Raw genomic sequence first — 16,638 nt, 5'->3', positions numbered from 1 at the left:
AGAGGTGACAGTTGCTACAAAAGAATTGAATTAAAACATGAGAAATGGCCACAAATGAATTCATTTGATAGAGCGAAAAGAGAGATATACCCGAAGAAGTGGGTCTCTAAAACAACAGCAAATATATCAGGAGCAAATATGTCCGGAGTGGCATGACAATGCAACAAGGGGGCGATCATCTTTCATCTGTCGCTCCCTGCATTGTCACGTTAGAAGGTTCATGAGAATCAGCCGACGCCATTGGCTGGAAGGGGGTCCTATGAAAGGGCAAAACCGCTTTATTCTTGAGTTGTATCCGACTATAGCTTCCATCGTCCGAACTGGCTCGACGTTGGTTAGTGTGCAGACTTGGTCACAAAAGCTCCCAGACCACAGCGCTTCGGTTTGAGCTGTGTAGTCGCACTTGCACAACTGGTGAAGCTCGCAAGGATGACGTCTTGCCCTTTTGACTAGTATGGAGAGTCAGGGATGCAGGGTGTGCCCGACTTCCTGTGCTCATGAATACAGTACAAGCAATTGCACTGAATGTACGCATACTGCACATATTGGGGACATGCATACGCACTTACTTTTTTTTTGCAGGCTGTGTAATCCATAGTGACTAATATACACATAGTCACTCACGCTCTTCACGGTACTGTACGGAACGTCAGACCTGTGAATTGGTGACTTGTGAACACGGCTGTACGTTTCACAGTGTGGCCCCTGCGCATGACTCGCAACGGTAGTAAACTATCGTTAACGGCTTTCATATCGCGCTGGACAGTCATGGCTGCCGACTTAGCTGGTCTGTTCGGCGTCGATTTTTCAGCGTATTTTTGAAATCTGCTGGTCCAGCCTCAACCCTCCACGGCGCTGTAACATCTTAATGAGGCCGACTGCTGGCGATACTTAGTATGTTGCGGTACAAGGCAATCGACAGTGATCGTAAAAAAAAAAAACGACCGATTGTATGCTCAATGACAGTTAGCTTGGAGAAACGTTGGTTTCTTTCGCAGGGGCAGTTGTGCACATGCCTTTCTCTGATGAAATTATAAGTTACCTGAGCCGCGAGGGACATCCGCGGGATGACTGAACGGAATTGACCACATGGAAGCTTTAGGTTTTGATATAGAACAGTCTGTGCGCACGACGAACTTTTTCTATAATCCGGTTTTCTTGCGACAAGCGGTGCCCTAATTTTTGAACCTTCATTAGTCAGCTGATTTCAGAGAGTTCCTGTTCTAAGCTTACGACAGGCACTGGCATTCAGAACAACATCCCATTGCGGCATTCATGTGGACGCCCAAGGAAGCCTGTCTCATTCAAGACGTATCGAGGCAGGTCGAAGGGCACGTGCTCAAAATCACCGGGTCCAAATATGGGCTGAACTATAGTCGGATACAACCCAAGAACGAAATAGCTTTTCCACGTCAAAGGAACCCCTTTCCAGCCAATGGCGTCGGCCGATTCTCATGACCATGCTAGTGTGACAGTACAGGGAGTGGCAGGTGAAAGGGGATAGTCCCCACCCGGCACTGTCGGGCCACTACCTGCATTTTCACGCTAGCAGGCTCATGAGAATCAGCCGACGCCATTGGATGGAAGAGGGTCCTTTCACGGGGAAAAGCCGCTTCGTTCTTGAGTTGTATAAGACTATAGTACTTCACTCTTTCAGCGAAGCAACGACACACACAGATCAACGCTGCTGTGCGTATTCGCTTGTGTGTCTTGTACCACCGTCATTTCAAAAATAAAAAGAGGAGTCATTATCATGGTTAGTCCACTTAGGCACATTGTCGGGAAAAGACCTCACAGTTGGTTTCGTGCCGCTTTGAACTACGTTTCATGTTTCAACTGAACGCAACAGGCAGATTACATGAAAAGGCGTATTGCCATGTCCGGACGCAGAAAACAATTCAAGATCACTGCGAAGAGGCTTCAGTGCTTCTCTTGCAGTACTTGTCTGCAAATGCAGACAAGCAAGATACACGCAGCCGACCTCAGGCCCGGGCTTATCAGAGCAGCAGCGGCATGCACAGGTGCAATCTCAGTGCAAGTCGCCTGATTAGATAGAATGAGACTGAAGGTTCTGCTCCGGGAATGAGTGCACGCAACTACTGTGTGTGTGCCGGAGACGCCGACTGCCGCCTCGGAGGCTTCTCAAGAGCATGCACTGGTGCAATCTCAGTGCAAGCCGCCTGATTAGATAGAACGGGACTGAAGGTTCTGCTCCGGGAATGAGTGCACGCAACTACTTTGTGCTGCCGGAGACGCCGACTGCCGCCTCGGAGGCTTCTCAAGAGCATGACGACGGCGGCGCTGTGCGCCGGGTTGGCGGGCGCGGGAAAAACCAGTTTTGTGTTTCTCGCGTGACTCATCGCAGTCTCTCGCTTTTTTTTTGCGTTTTTTCTTGGCCCCGCTCTCTCTGCGCCCGTCGCCGTTGCTCGACGAGGCCCAGCGGGGCTCCCGGCTGACCAAGCCTTCGTGCGTCTCGCCCATTTGCCGCCAGGGCGCTTCGCTTACGATGCCGCTAATCTTGCGACGATCTGGTTGTCGCCGTTAACCGGCACGCTTTTGCAGGTAGCAGGATTGGAGTCGCCGGATCAGCGGCGCGACATGTCTTGGGACTTTTGCGTGCGGGGAGAGCCAGAAGAACCCTGCGCCGAGAGTACAAAGCCTGTCTGACATGATGTCTATCGCGTCCGTCTGCTCTTTTCCTATCGGCGTAAGGGTGGGAGTGGAAGGGGGTACATTGAGGATTTGGGTTGCTGGCGGTTTCTTTTTTGTACGTGATAAACAAGCAAGAAAGAGCGATGAACACAACTGTTTCGGAGAAAGTGAGGAGTGGCGGACGAGGGGAGCGCGCCTGGGCGGAGACTATAGCCGCTGCACTATCGCCATCTCTCGGCATTATGAAACATCTTCTAGAATACTTCATGGAAGGCAGCTCGTAATCGTTTTCGTCAACACTGCTATATCGTCAAGGGTACCCGTTGAGGGTGAAGGTTCCAGGCACCGCCGCTTCCCTTCGAACAGCGTGCCTTTTTACTTTTAATCAGCGTTAATTATGCCCGAAGAGAACGTTGTGAACGAACACATCTCTAGTTTTATATGTATATGCAGCGAAAAATTGAGCGTCTGGCGACATCTCCTCCACCATGCCCGCAGGCTGCGAGAGTAATAAAACAGAAAGTACATTAACATGAACATTGATTAGCACATGTGTTTATCTCGTTGCAGCTACAGTATATTTGTGAGAACATGGACAGTAGGGAACATTACAGTAAAGGGTTCAAGCTTTCGAGCGGTCCCAGTTTCTGCAATCAGTGATTGTGAGGAGCACTGATAAGATTTAGGGGTTAAAGGATGGTTACTGAGGATCACGAAAGCAATTGGTGCATTGTGTCACGATCTCAGTCAACCTCACAGCAAGACAAAAAAAAAAACATGAGGTTGACTGCGCCGATTAATCCTTTCGGTGCGTTTGAAACCGGAAGCCCTGTTCTTTCCGCCGACCGGCGTGCTGAGCCGTTTCTCTTCTCTCCATCCCCCGCAGGGTGGCGCCCATATCGGTGTTCAAGATTTCGTCCCCCTGGAACTCCGGGCCCGGCCTGACGGGCGGGGGCGGAGGTGCCCCTCCGCCGCAGGCGCCCCTCTCGGACGCCGGCTCGGACGACTCCAACTCCAAGGACGGGCCCTCGTCCGGAGGGGGACGGGGCGCCAACGACGTCTCCAACTCGGACGCCGAGGGCGTCTGGAGCCCCGACATCGAGCAGAGCTTCCAGGAGGCGCTCGCCATTTACCCGCCATGCGGACGCCGAAAGATCATCCTCTCCGACGAGGGGAAGATGTACGGTGGGTGTTTCCTCTGGCTTCTTATGTGGGGCAACTCCTCTGCCTTCATCGGGCATCTTAGGTGGGGCAACTTCTCCGCATTGTGCCTTTAGCTGGCGAAGAACTGCTGGCTGGTAGACCTCATAACAGTGTCCTTGGGCTTGAAGACTGGGCGCTTTCTCCTCGGTCTGGTTTCCGATTCCGCACAACATCCGTCTTTTGCTGAAAACAAAAACATAAAACATAACTAAGTTTAAGGGGAAATTATTCCTTCATTTTCGTGTCGCACCCACCGCTTGATGGAGTGACGTACCAAGAGGTGAGCCTGATGTGAATCTTCGAAGTAAACTAAATCTTAGCGTGGAGCCGCCGCGGTGGCTCAGTGGTTATAGTGCTCGGCTGCTGACCCGAAATGCGCGGGTTCGATCCCGGCCGCGGCGGTCGAATTTCGATGGGGGCAAAATTCTAGAGGCCCGTGTGCTGTGCGAGGTCAGTGCACGTTAAAGAACCCCAGGTGGTCGAAATTTCCGGAGCCCTCCACTACGGCGTCCCTCATAGTCTGAGTCGCTATGGGACGTTAAACCCCCATAAGAACCAAAAACCAAAACCAAATATTAGCTTCTAAACGAACCTGTACGATGCTCTATAGTAGGATACAACTTAAGAAAGCAGCGGCTTTTCCCCATCGAAGGACCCCCTTCCAGGCATTGGCGTCGGGCGATTCGCATGACACTGCTAGTGTGGCAAAGCAGGGAGTGGCAGATGAAAGGGTATAATCCCGTCGGGTATAATCAGCCCGGGATAGCTTCCTCTCTCCACTGTGGCGCCGCTCCCTGCATTGCCATGCTAAGAGGGTCATGAGAATCGTGCGACGCCATTGGCTGCGAGGGGGTCCTTTGACGAAGAAAATCCGCTGCGTTGTTGTGTCCGACCATAGCGTGATATTCCGACCTCAAAAGTCAGTTTTGGCGGGTGCATCAATAATAATAATAATAATAATAATAATAATAATAATAATAATAATAATAATAATAATAATAATAATAATAATAATAATTGGTTTTGGGGGAAAGGAAATGGCGCAGTATCTGTCTCATATATCTTTGGACACCTGAACCGCGCCCTAAGGGAAGGGATATAGGAGGAAGTGAAAGAAGAAAGGAAGAAGGAAGTGCCGTAGTGGAGGGCTCCGGAATAATTTCGATCACCTGGGGATCTTTAACGTGCACTGACATCGCACAGCACACGGGCGCCTTAGCGTTTTTCCTCCATAAAAACGCAGCCGCCGCGGTCGGGTTCGAACCCGGGAACTCCGGATCAGTAGTCGAGCGCCCTAACCACTGAGCCACCGCGGCGGGGCTTGTGCATCAATTATACACTTCACTTTTTAAGGGCTATCTGTGAGTCGTTCATAAATAAACATGCGTGGTCGATCACAATATGGTCCGCTACAGAGAACAGATGTTCGTGATCTTTCCGACCGTACTCTTTAAGTGTAGAACTTGTTCCGCAGCGCATGTGACATTCTTGACAGCAGTACGATGTAGCAGAGGGTTCGTGTGTTCTCGCCGGCATTTCAGACTCGCAATGAATGCAACGACGTCCCATCCTCTTGTGTTAACGGCTTCGATTGCGTTGTAAAATAACCAGCAGGTTTTTACTGTTGCAAGCTCGGAAAGCGGTTTTGCTGAGGATTTTACCGAAAGAGGCGAAAACAGTATAGAGTGCAAGGGCGACAGGCAGAGGGAACATTCACTACTTCCCCCCCCCCCCCCACACACACACACACACACGCATTCCTAATGAAAAGAAAATAAAGAAACGAGACCACCATCTTTTGTGGTGCGCTGCACGAAACGACCATTCAATCACACCCCGCGTTGGATTCGCCTGTTTACGACTTTGACGCGTATTTGTACATAACCGCAATGACACGGAACGGCATGGCTTCAAAAGAGCAAAGGAAAAAAAAAACAAATATCAGGAACTAATGAGCGACAGTAAAAAATAAAAAAAAAAGACTCGGAAAGTATGCGCTCCCGGCCTGAGCCACTCTTCGGCTGAAGAGCTGCTCTACACAGGTCTATACACTGAACAGACGCGCGGCCATTGAAAGGGAAGTGAAAAACAAAGAAAGATACGGGTCAGAACAGACAAAACCCATTTACCTAACGCATTCCTTTCCATAGCTCCTCCCAAGCCGCCTCCCGATTGGGGAGTCAGTCTGGAATCGTCGGCCAATCGGAGCCGCACGCTTCAATCGAACCCGAGGGGGCGGGCGCGCTCACGATTGGCCCGCGCGTATGCCATGCCGAATCGATATGTACGGGCCCGCTTTGGGTGCCCGCTGTAGCACAACACCTACGCCGGCCCGTTACGCGCGCGGACGGACAGACCTCCTCGGTGCATCAGGAGCGAAATCAAGGAACGGTCGGGAGAGCGAGCGAGCGGTCATCCCCTTCCTTTTCTTTCCCGCGCTCCCGGAATAGGGGGAGGAAGCTGCCCGGAGCGCTCACGTATTCGGGTCGCGTTCCTGGCGAGCAAATCGGGGAGGCACACTCTCCCGATGCATGCGTTTCCTTTCCGACTCCCCCCCCCCCCCCCTTCCCCATTTCCCCACCATCCGAGGGATAGCCGCGGCGCGTGGCGGTGCGCTTACGTGCCTGGCGCGTCTCTGCGCGCATTTTTTTCTTTCTTTTTCGTAAGCTTTGGTATGGCGGATTGCGCGAACAGTCCATCCACACGGCCGCCACGAACTATACTACTCGTCGTTGGCACGGCGGTCTCGGCATATTTGTGGTTCGGTGCTAAAGAGGTCGCTCGTGTTCCCGTCGATGTCGTAACGTTTTTCCGCACGGGGCCCAATTTGTTCTCTTTGTATTACTTTAGTCGTCATTTATTCCCGCGTATGTACTGTTCGTGCGTTCTTGTCGAAGTGCGCGTGTGGTTGCCCCTTTTACCGCGTGAGTTCGCTAAGCGACCTTTTAAAAAGCCTGATGATACTTTCGTCTGCATACTTTTTATAATGGGGCTACTAAGCCTCAGCATTTATACATAAAAAAATTAAAGGTCCGATAATAGGTCAGGGTGCTGCGTCTCGCTTAAATTCGGAGATATTTATTGACCTATGCACTTCTTATGAGGGGGCTACTAAATCGCAGCATTCATGTGCCAAGGTCTGATATTCACATGCCGACAGCAGTATGTATGCGCTTGATGGTTCCGAAACCAAATAACTACCTTGGTGTTGAAGCTTAGGAAGTTTACGTCATGACAGACATTTCGGAGGTCATAGCGGTCTCTGTGACGTGCACTGGGGGCGTCACTTAAGCCGTCTTGAAGACGGTGATTGATGCAGCCTTTACGGGTTTTCTATAATGTTTGTCGCAATAGTTTTTCTCTCTAGAGCCTCGCGCAGCTGTGAGGTTGAGCGAGCGTTAAGGGCGCGTTGTGTGACGAAATTGCCGTTGCGACCAATTGTTTGCACTTGGTCACTTGCGAAGTCTCCCGCAAGTTAGAAGTGTTGTAATTTATATTGTGCCAGCGCGATGGTGTCAAGGGACGGAAAGAATGACGACATATGCGTTGACTTATCGTCTGGCAGTTTATTGGGGGAAAAAATTATTGTTTACTGAAACGAAAGCAAACTCGCCCAATACTGCATACACTGTATACAAGTATAGTAACTGTAACTAGAGTCGGATACAACTCAAGAACGAAGCGGCTTTCTGCCCTTCCAGCCAGTGGCGTTGGTCGATTCTCATAAACCTGCTTGCCTGACAATGCAGTGAAGGACTATCCCCGATCATGGAGGCACGAGACTGTCCCCTAGCAGGCTAGGTTGTCAGGCTAGCAGGTTCATGAGAATCGGCCGACGCCATTGGCTGGAATGGAGTCCTCTGACGGAGAAAAATGCGCTTCGTTCTTGAGTTGTATCCGACTATATAAACTCCATTTTTCTGTCCGCAACTGTGAAGTAGGCATTATTGACACCCATGGTATTGTGGTTTCAGTGCATCAGCAGTACCAGCAAATTGAAGTTCTGTCGTAGCTTGTCCAGTGGTGTCGATGCTTTATTTTACGGCCGCTTAATTGTCTTGACATCTTGCGGCGTTGTTAGACGCGGTTCATACCCGGTTGAAAAGCGCAGCAGGTAATTTTCTGTCGTCACAACAGATATTATGCATTGTTTCTCGCCCGTGAACTTGTTGGGATCACATAAATTTTTGTAGTAGCAACAGAATTTTCTATAGTTACGGCAGAAAAGCACTACAGAAAGATACTGCATAAGAACAGAAAAATGTGTGCAGTTTGCCGTGTTTTCTAACAAAGCTCTGTCCTGTCGTCTTGCTCTTGGACTGGGTAGCGTCCGTAGACGCTGCAAACGAGGAACGAGGCCAACTATATTTTCCCTAACTGTAAAAACCCTGCGCTCCATTAGCTTGCGGCTGAACTATGTGACGCGTTTCTCCACTGCTCCAATTCAGCACCCCAGGGCTCGCGGCTTATCGTATGATAAGCCAACTAAGATACGCGGAACTACCCTTCTATGATGCGCTTGTCCTATTTGCGTTGGTGGATGAAGCATTTAGCTTCCTCAGCGTTTCGATGAACTCCTGATACAGAGCACAGAATCGAACCCGTGACCTGCAGATAAAACCGAACTGCATCCGGACTGTTTCGCACTTCCACCTAGCTTCATGCGTGTATCAAACGCGATTCGTTTTGTTTTTATATCATCGCTTATGCAGCGAGAGCTTCCTTGTCTGGTTCAAAGCCAGTGGAACGAAGAAAGACGCGGCACTTCTCGTATGGTATTCCACTGCACGAATGCAATAATAAATACTCTTCGTGCACAATATCGAACTCTGCACGGGGAGCCCTCCACTACGGCACCTCTTTCTTCCTTTCTTCTTTCACCCCCTCTTTTATCAACCTTCCCTTACGGCGCGGTTCAGGTGTCCGCCGATATATGAGACAGATACTGCGCCATTTCCTTTCCACCAAAAACAATTATTAAGAAGAGGAACAAATAGGTCCGTAGTGGAGGGCTCCGGAATAATTTCGACCACCGGCGGCTGCGTTTTTATGGAGGAAAAACGCTAAGGCGCCCGTGTGCTGTGCGATGTCAGTGCACGTTAAAGATCCCCAGGTGGTCGAAATTATTCCGGAGCCCTCCACTACGGCACCTCTTCTTCCTCTCTTCTTTCACTCCCTCCTTTATCCCTTCCCTTACGGCGCGGTTCAGGTGTCCAACGATATGAGACAGATACTGCGCCATTTCCTTTCCCCTCAAAACCAATTATTATTATTACGGCGCGGTTCACGTGTCCGCCGATATATGAGACAGATACTGCGCCATTTCCTTTCCCCCCCAAAAACAATTATTAATTATTATTAGACGTAGTGTTACCTTTTTCTTTGTTTTATGTCAACCACAAAAAGCCATAATGTACCTGGCCACACATTTCGACGCAAACGCGCGACACCTCACTCGGTGGCGTTCGCGTTCGTGTCACATGTGACTCGGGGAGAAAAGGCAGAGGACTGCGTCGTGACGTCACTGCAAGCGACGAGGGATGGGCGCGTGGCTGTGGGGAGAAAGAGCTCCCCAAGTGCCCCATATTTTCCATGCACGAAGGGCACAGGGCTCCGTTGTTCCGTTTGCTTCTGCTCTTTTAATATGGCGTTGGGAGGGTGGGGTGGTAAGGGCGCTTTGACTCAGGCATATGATTTTCACGCTGGGGGTTAAAGGCGCTGTCCTCTCCCTCCCTCCCCACTTCCACCCTCTCCTCATCTCCCTGTCCCCGCTTTGGTGTGCTGTGGTTTATTGTCGTCGGGAGCCGCCTTGCTCGCTATGCCTGCTTTTATGGCTGACAGAGACAGAGAACAAAGGGCTCCAACCACCTAGCCTTTTTGTGTTGGGACCGTTGTATACACGCTTGGTTCAGAGCGCTTGTGGACTCGTTCCTTTATTTTTTTTACCCCCCCCCCCCCCCCCCCAGAACACCGTCTTTAGTTACGTGTTCTGCTTAATAAAGACGCATTTTTTTAATACTGCATCGCTGAGATCAATAATAATAATAATAATAATAATAATAATAATAATAATAATAATAATAATAATAATAATAATAATAATAATTGGTTTTTGGGGAAAGGAAATAGCGCAGTATCTGTCTCATATATCGTTGGACACCTGAACCGCGCCGTAAGGGAAGGGATAAAGGAGGGAGTGAAAGAAGAAAGGAAGAAAGGGGCGCCGTAGTGGAGGGCTCCGGAATAATTTCGACCGCCTGGGGATCTTTAACGTGCACTGACATCGCACAGCACACGGGCGCCTTAGCGTTTTTCCTCCATAAAAATGCAGCCGCCGCGGTCGGGTTCGAACCCGGGAACTCCGGATCAGTAGTCAGAGTGTATTTACTTTTAGTGTACCAACTACTTTCCCTTCCACTCTTTCGTTTCACTGTTCTCAGCTACGCTGTGTAACGTTTGCCGAACGACTGCAGTCTAAACACGAATTTCCCTCAAAGGCAGTAAAAAGGGAGTAAACGGTTCTCCAGCGCACTCCCTAATAGGGAGAAGGAAGCTGCCCAAGATGGTGTACATTTTTGTGACTAAAAATACGGAATACTTACGGTTTGGCAACGGAAACAGATTCCTTATTGTAAGGATGTGAAGTTCTGGAAGTTGCGAAGATTTTAACAGAGACGTTTCGATCTCTTGTATTTGCTAACCTCAAGGCCTCCGGTGCCGCGTTCTCAAGTCTCCTTCCATTCATAGCTGCTTCGAGTTACTATATATATATATATATATTCGGAGGTCGTGGGTTCGGATCCCACCGGCGGCATGGTTGTTTTTTCTGCTGCTTTGTAAGTAATTTTTTTAAGCGATATATTAATCTAGGTATTATTATCCCACTGTTGAGTACAACACATAAGAAAAATTAAACATTCCCCTATACACCTTGGTTTCGGTGACTGTTGGCTCCCTTCATAAGTTTGTCAAACGAGCCCCTCATATGCACGCGCACGCGCACGCACGCACACACGCACGCACGCACACACACACACACACACACACACACACACACACACACACACACACACACACACACACACACACACACACACACACACACACACACACACACACACACACACACACACACACACACACACACACACACACACACACACACACACACACACACACACACACACACACACACACACACATTGAGATATATGCTTCCGTTGTCAACAGTAAGCATTCCGTATACTGAGTGATGGTAATATATACCGGAACTTGGGCAACCTATACCCTGCCTCAAAAGGGTGTGGGCTACAGTACTGCTTACTTCCTATTTACTCCGCTACAGGGCAATTCATATTTCCGGTGTAGGATGACAGCTCGCTCTCTCGCGCTCACCGCTAGTAGCAGTAGTACGAGCAAGCGGCTGCTAATGGCGCATAGCAACCCCGTCCATAGAGCGCCGTTATATCAATCAGCTGTGGCTGATAAATGGAAGGTCTAAAGTGCGATTTTTAGAAAAATATAAAATGTCGCCATGTTTACGGCAGTGTAACCCGAAATTCAACGATAGCTTGAGCACAGTCGGAATGTAGTGAGATCGGCCGTAGGAAACGCCCCTTTCAACATAAATTGGAAAACCGGCGGCAAAGGCTTCGGTTGTTGCGGGACCATAGACGATCATATAGTTAACAGCTGTAATCGTACGGGTTTTCCTAGAGTCACTTGTGAAACACGCGGCTCCTTCGGCTGTCGCCTGCCGCCGTCATCACATTTCCTCAGCTTATGTCACACGTCACTCGCAGTAACTGGTGACAAGGGCAGATTATAGTTCGAAGGGCTTGGTATGGTTTTCTTGCTACAAGGAAAGAATTAGCACATACTCTGACAATAGAGGGGACAGGGCTAGTTTGTACAGCGACATGCTAACGCAACTGCGCGTATTTCGTGCTGATATTTTTTTTTTCTGGTGAACCATAAACGCATCTACTTTCCCGGTTGTCTATTTACACTGTTGCAGTGGACTTGATTGTCTCGTGCCAGATCTTGCCCAGTTTTTCTGTTTTATTTTTGCTCGCCCGTTCGCGTTGCGCGCTTTCTAGAACGGCTCTATAAAATCGCCCCGAACTGCACTGCGCGGCCAACATTCGCCGGCTTAGTGTTAGCGGTATACGCCACGCGAACGCTTACGTAACCAGGCCTTCCGTCTGCCGCCGCCCCGATCTAGTTCCGTGCACTGCCGCCTTCCGCGGCCTGCCTACACAGCTTAGGCGAGCGTTTTCTACGTCGAACGCTTAGCGCGCGTGGCGATGGCGGGTGGCGATACAAAGATTTGCACCGCCGCACCCCGTGCTAGGGTATACCCGTGCACGTGTCGGTCGTGCGCGCGTGGTCTACCGGTGGTGCCTCGACGATAACGCCCGCGGTCTCGGTTGTTCTGGGTGCCGCGCTAAAGTAGCATTGCTCGTAACTTGCGCGCTGTGGTTGCGCTGCCTGCGCCGCTGACCTGTTCCGGCGCCCGCGATACAGCTGTTCGCTTTAGCTCTTGCTTCCGCGCGTGGAGGTTATCGAAGCGGCCGTCGCTACAACCGGCCGCCCGCTGTTTTGATCTTGTTTGGCCGTCCGTGTCGTTGGTGCGTGTGCTTTTTTTTTTTCGGTGGGCTGGTTTTCTCGTTCGTCGACGTATTCGGGCGGGCACACACACACGCAAAAAAGCAAAAAAAAAATTGGTTGAAAAATAGTCGGAGCGCTTCGACCTGGAGACTATTTTTTTAAGTGACGCTCTGGCTAATGGAGAGCGTCACGTGAAGGGCGCCGAAACGGGTAAGGAAAGAGAGCTGACACAATATAATGGCAGTGTACTACGTAGGGTCAGAAGTTTCCGGGACGCGAGTTCTAGGAAAAACGTTTATTGCAGCTGCACCTCGCTACTCTGTCGCTTGATATTGTGAAGAGAGGGAGCCGGATATTGTGAAGAGAGGGAGCCAGATATTGTGCAGAGAGGGAGCCGGATATTGTGCAGAGAGGGAGCCGGATATTGTGAAAAGAGGAAGGAGCCTGATATTTAGAAGAGCGAAAGGAGCCTGATATTGCGAAGAGAGGGAGCCTGATATTGTGAAGAGAGGGAGCCGGATATTGTGAAGAGAGGAAGGAGCCTAATATTTAGAAGAGAGAAAGGAGCCTGATATTTAGAAGAGAGGAAGGAGCCTGATATTTAGAAGAGAGAAAGGAGCCTGATATTGTGAAGAGAGGAAGGAGCATTTAGGCATTTAATGCCGTCGGACAATATCAGGCGACTGGGTAGCGAAGGGGAGCTACAATAAACGTGTTTCTTAGAACTCGCATCCCGGAAACTTCTGAACCCCTAGTACATAGCTTACGGTCATGTTGGTTAACAGCGCTAACACAGGATCGTTCACCCTCTGCGCAATCCTTCTCTGTACATAGCTTGCAGCGACGACATAGCGGTCCCCATCTGTGGGGTCAGAAAGTGCAGAGAAAACCTGGGCATTTCGCTAATCCGCTTATCGCCAACAGGTAGCTACGTACGCTGCGGAAGCTAGCCTGAGGAGCGATACACTCGGATACAACTCAGTAACGAAGCGGAAAACGGCCTTCAAAGGAGCCCCTCTAGCCAATGGCGTCGGGGATAATCTGTGGTTCACCCCTTGCACCTGCCAGCTGCGAGCTATGTCACGCTAGCAGGTGCAAGATCATTTAACCACGAGGCCATGGCAACCGATCGACGTTATTGGCTGGAGGGCCGCCTTCGAAGGGCTTTAGCCGCTTCGTTACTGAGTTGTATGCGACTAAGTAATGACAGTTTAGCAGAACTATTGGCAGCGCCATAGCTCAGTCACGCTTTCCCGCTTGCTGTCACAGCTGTTTAATTGTGTAGCTCCAGAATTGATTCTGCTCGTTCAGCTCTACCGAACGCTGGGAAGCTTGCCATGGACACCGCTCTCACTGTTCTCACACCTTACATGTCTTCCTGTTGGCGCCTTCCAGGCTGTGTATTGTGTTCAGCATGCGGCCTGCATTGTGTAACGCGATGTCAACGCCCCAGCGGCGTTCGCGACGTCCCTTCAGTAGTGTTACAAAAATGCCGTTAACAGAACGCTTTGCTTCTTTGTATTGTTAGCCACTGCAATGAAGTCGTCTTCGTACGACTTCTTGCTGCCGTTTAGCGTGATTACTAGCACGTCGATATAATAATAATAATAATAATAATAATAATAATAATAATAATTGGTTTTCGGGGAAAAGAAATGGCGCAGTATCTGTCTCATATATCGTTGGACACCTGAACCGCGCCGTAAGGGAAGGGATAAAGGACGGAGTGAAAGAATAAGAAAGAAATAGGTGCCGTAGTGGAGGGCTCCGGAATAATTTCGACCACCCGGGGATCTTTAACGTGCACTGACGTCGCACAGCACACGGGCGCCTTAGCGTTTTTCCTCCATAAAAACGCAGCCGCCGCGGTCGGGTTCGAACCCGGGAACTCCGGATCAATCGTCAATTCGATTTAGCGCTCACTTTCAATACTTACTTTATTACCTTTCTAGGAAAGTGCGCATACGGTAATGTGCTCGCTGACAGCGATGTAGTTGATCTTTTCAGCCTGCCTCCCTGGCGAAGCAATATAACGTAAACACCCAGCTATAGACCGGTATAGAGAACTCTGACGGCGTTGCCTGTAGGTAGCGCTGCGCACGAACAAGAACCGATAAAGAAAAAAAAACTGGCGGGAAAAGGGAGGCGGCGAAAGGTGCTTGGTGGAGGGCCGTAAGCCAGAGCCTGAAAAGAAGACAAGACGAGCACAAAGCCGTGGACCGGCAGCCAGTGGGCGTGAGGAGACAAGGGAACGAAAAAAAAAGGCAATGAAAAAAAATCTGAGGACGGGATGAATGATTCAATATAAAGACGGAAAAAAAAGAACAGAGAACAATGATGCTGAAGACATGGAACGAAGAAAGTGCCTCGCGGAGAAAATCCACCCGAAGACAATTCACACGACAAAGCAAAGCAAGTGTTAACGGAGAGATGAGACCTTCAGTGTATAGCGACAGGAACCAAAAAGATTAATATAGAAGGCAAAAAGTAAACAAAAAGCCGAGAGTCGGTATAAGCTTAGAAATAAGAAGTCAGGAACGAAGCCAAGCAGAGCCCCGCAGGCATGGCGAGACGACGGCAAGTGCCGGCCTCCGGGCGAAAACACAGCTGGAGAGAAAAAACAATCAAACCAACCGAGGCAGGGTGAAAAAGCGAGCGAGAGAGAGAGAGCTTCGGAGAAATGAAAACGGTATACGGGAGGTCGGAAGAAGACGGGGCAGACAAAAAAAAAATGAACCAAACGACGGAGGAAACGAGCGCGAAGAGAAAAAGAGATAAAAAAAAAGAGCCAGCAAAACTTTCATCAGGCGTTGTGGGTCCTCCCTTCTCGTATAACGTTCGCGTCCTCCGGCGTCGTCGGGCGAGTGAACGGTCTCTCTCCTCTTCCATCGGCGCTGCGTATAGCGGAGGAAGGGGGGGGGGGGGGGGGGGGGAGTCTCTCTGTTCCCTCGCGTATATACAGCGGGCGATCGAGCGAGCCGACATTCCTGGCATTCCTGGGCTGCGACGCGGCAACCGGGCCTTGATGAGCGAGCGAGCGCGCGGACTGGAGCCCCGTTTCGTAGCCGCCGCCGCCGCCGACCGACCGACCGACCGTCCCGGGACGAGCGCCGCGCTCGGGGCGTAATTGCACATTCCACGCATTCCTGTCTTCTCCCCGGCGCGCGGCGGCGCAGTCACTCCTCGCCGGGCGACGTATAGTAGGGATGCGGAGGAGGGAGTTGGGGATTGGAAGAGGGTGGCGAGGGAAGGAGAGCGCGAAGAGGAGAGAACACGTGGCGCTCACTGCGTCTCGCCGCCACCGTCGGAGCTCCGGACCGCGCTTCGCGCCGGGAGCTGAAGGGAGAGGAGGTATCGAAGAGGGGGAGAGAGCTGGATTGGGGAAGGAAGCCGCTTCAGATGGCGGTGTTAGGGGAGAGCGGGAGATTCGGCGCTTACTTCCTTTTCGAGCCTTTCCTGTAGGCAGTGTATTGTCTAGGAAAGGCAATAGGGAGAGAGGGTGGCTTTACGGGACGTGACGGCGCAGGAAAGGAGGGAGTAGAGAGCATGCCTGCTTTTCCTTCCCTATAATCTTACGAGGTGAGGGAACAAAAGGACCTCACTCTCTCGTCGTCCCCATTTTCGGGCGCTGTTCACCCTAGCGAAGGGGAGTCGCTTTTTGCTTCAGTCCTGATGGTCCCCAAACGACGCGGACAGGACCAACAACTCTGTTCGTGGGTTTTGTTGTGCGGGTGGTGGCGCATCCGCTGTGTTCCTTTCGTGGACGCTGAGCTGGAGCGTTCTGTTTCCCGCGGTGCCCGCAGTGAGGCGCCCCATGTGCTCCGTTTTTCAGACCCTTTGTATACCCTTCTCTTCCAATGTATAACTCTTCCACACACCGAGGAGAATGTCCCCTGTAGCTGATTCAGTCAGCTGAGGTGTAGGTGTAGATGAAGTAGGCAGGCTGGAGACTGGGGCCATAATCTAATGCAGAATGTATTCCGCGAGGTCACGTGTATTCACCGCTTCGTTTCATAAATAGCTCCGTTGGGTCCTCAGTATTTGAGGCGTTAGCTTCGTTGTCGTAGTACGTGGTAACCGGAGCCTTCCGTGTTCACGTGCTTTCTACCTCTAGACCAAATACGCTGTAGTCCATATGGTTAACGGAATATCGTTTTTACTAGTAAATGTATT

At 50.6% G+C, this 16,638-nt stretch overlaps 1 protein-coding gene across 12 annotated transcripts in view; it reads left to right on the top strand.

Annotated features, from left to right (window-relative positions):
- The window catches only part of sd (TEA domain transcription factor 1 homolog scalloped), a 198,241-nt gene that overhangs the window by 141,361 nt on the left and 40,242 nt on the right, over positions 1 to 16,638 (top strand). For all 12 annotated transcript variants that reach the window (XM_077637202.1, XM_077637204.1, XM_077637203.1 and 9 more), the window contains exon 3: positions 3,539 to 3,837. In XM_077637202.1, coding sequence (XP_077493328.1) covers positions 3,831 to 3,837 — 7 coding nt within the window. In that variant the 5' untranslated portion in view covers positions 3,539 to 3,830. The remainder of the gene's footprint in view (positions 1 to 3,538; positions 3,838 to 16,638) is intronic.

This window comes from Amblyomma americanum, chromosome 9, assembly GCF_052857255.1.
Source record: "Amblyomma americanum isolate KBUSLIRL-KWMA chromosome 9, ASM5285725v1, whole genome shotgun sequence".
In the NCBI taxonomy this organism is placed as follows: Eukaryota; Metazoa; Arthropoda; class Arachnida; order Ixodida; family Ixodidae; genus Amblyomma; species Amblyomma americanum.
The sequence above is the reverse complement of the archived record's forward strand: the minus strand, read 5'-3'. Positions and strand labels throughout refer to the sequence as shown.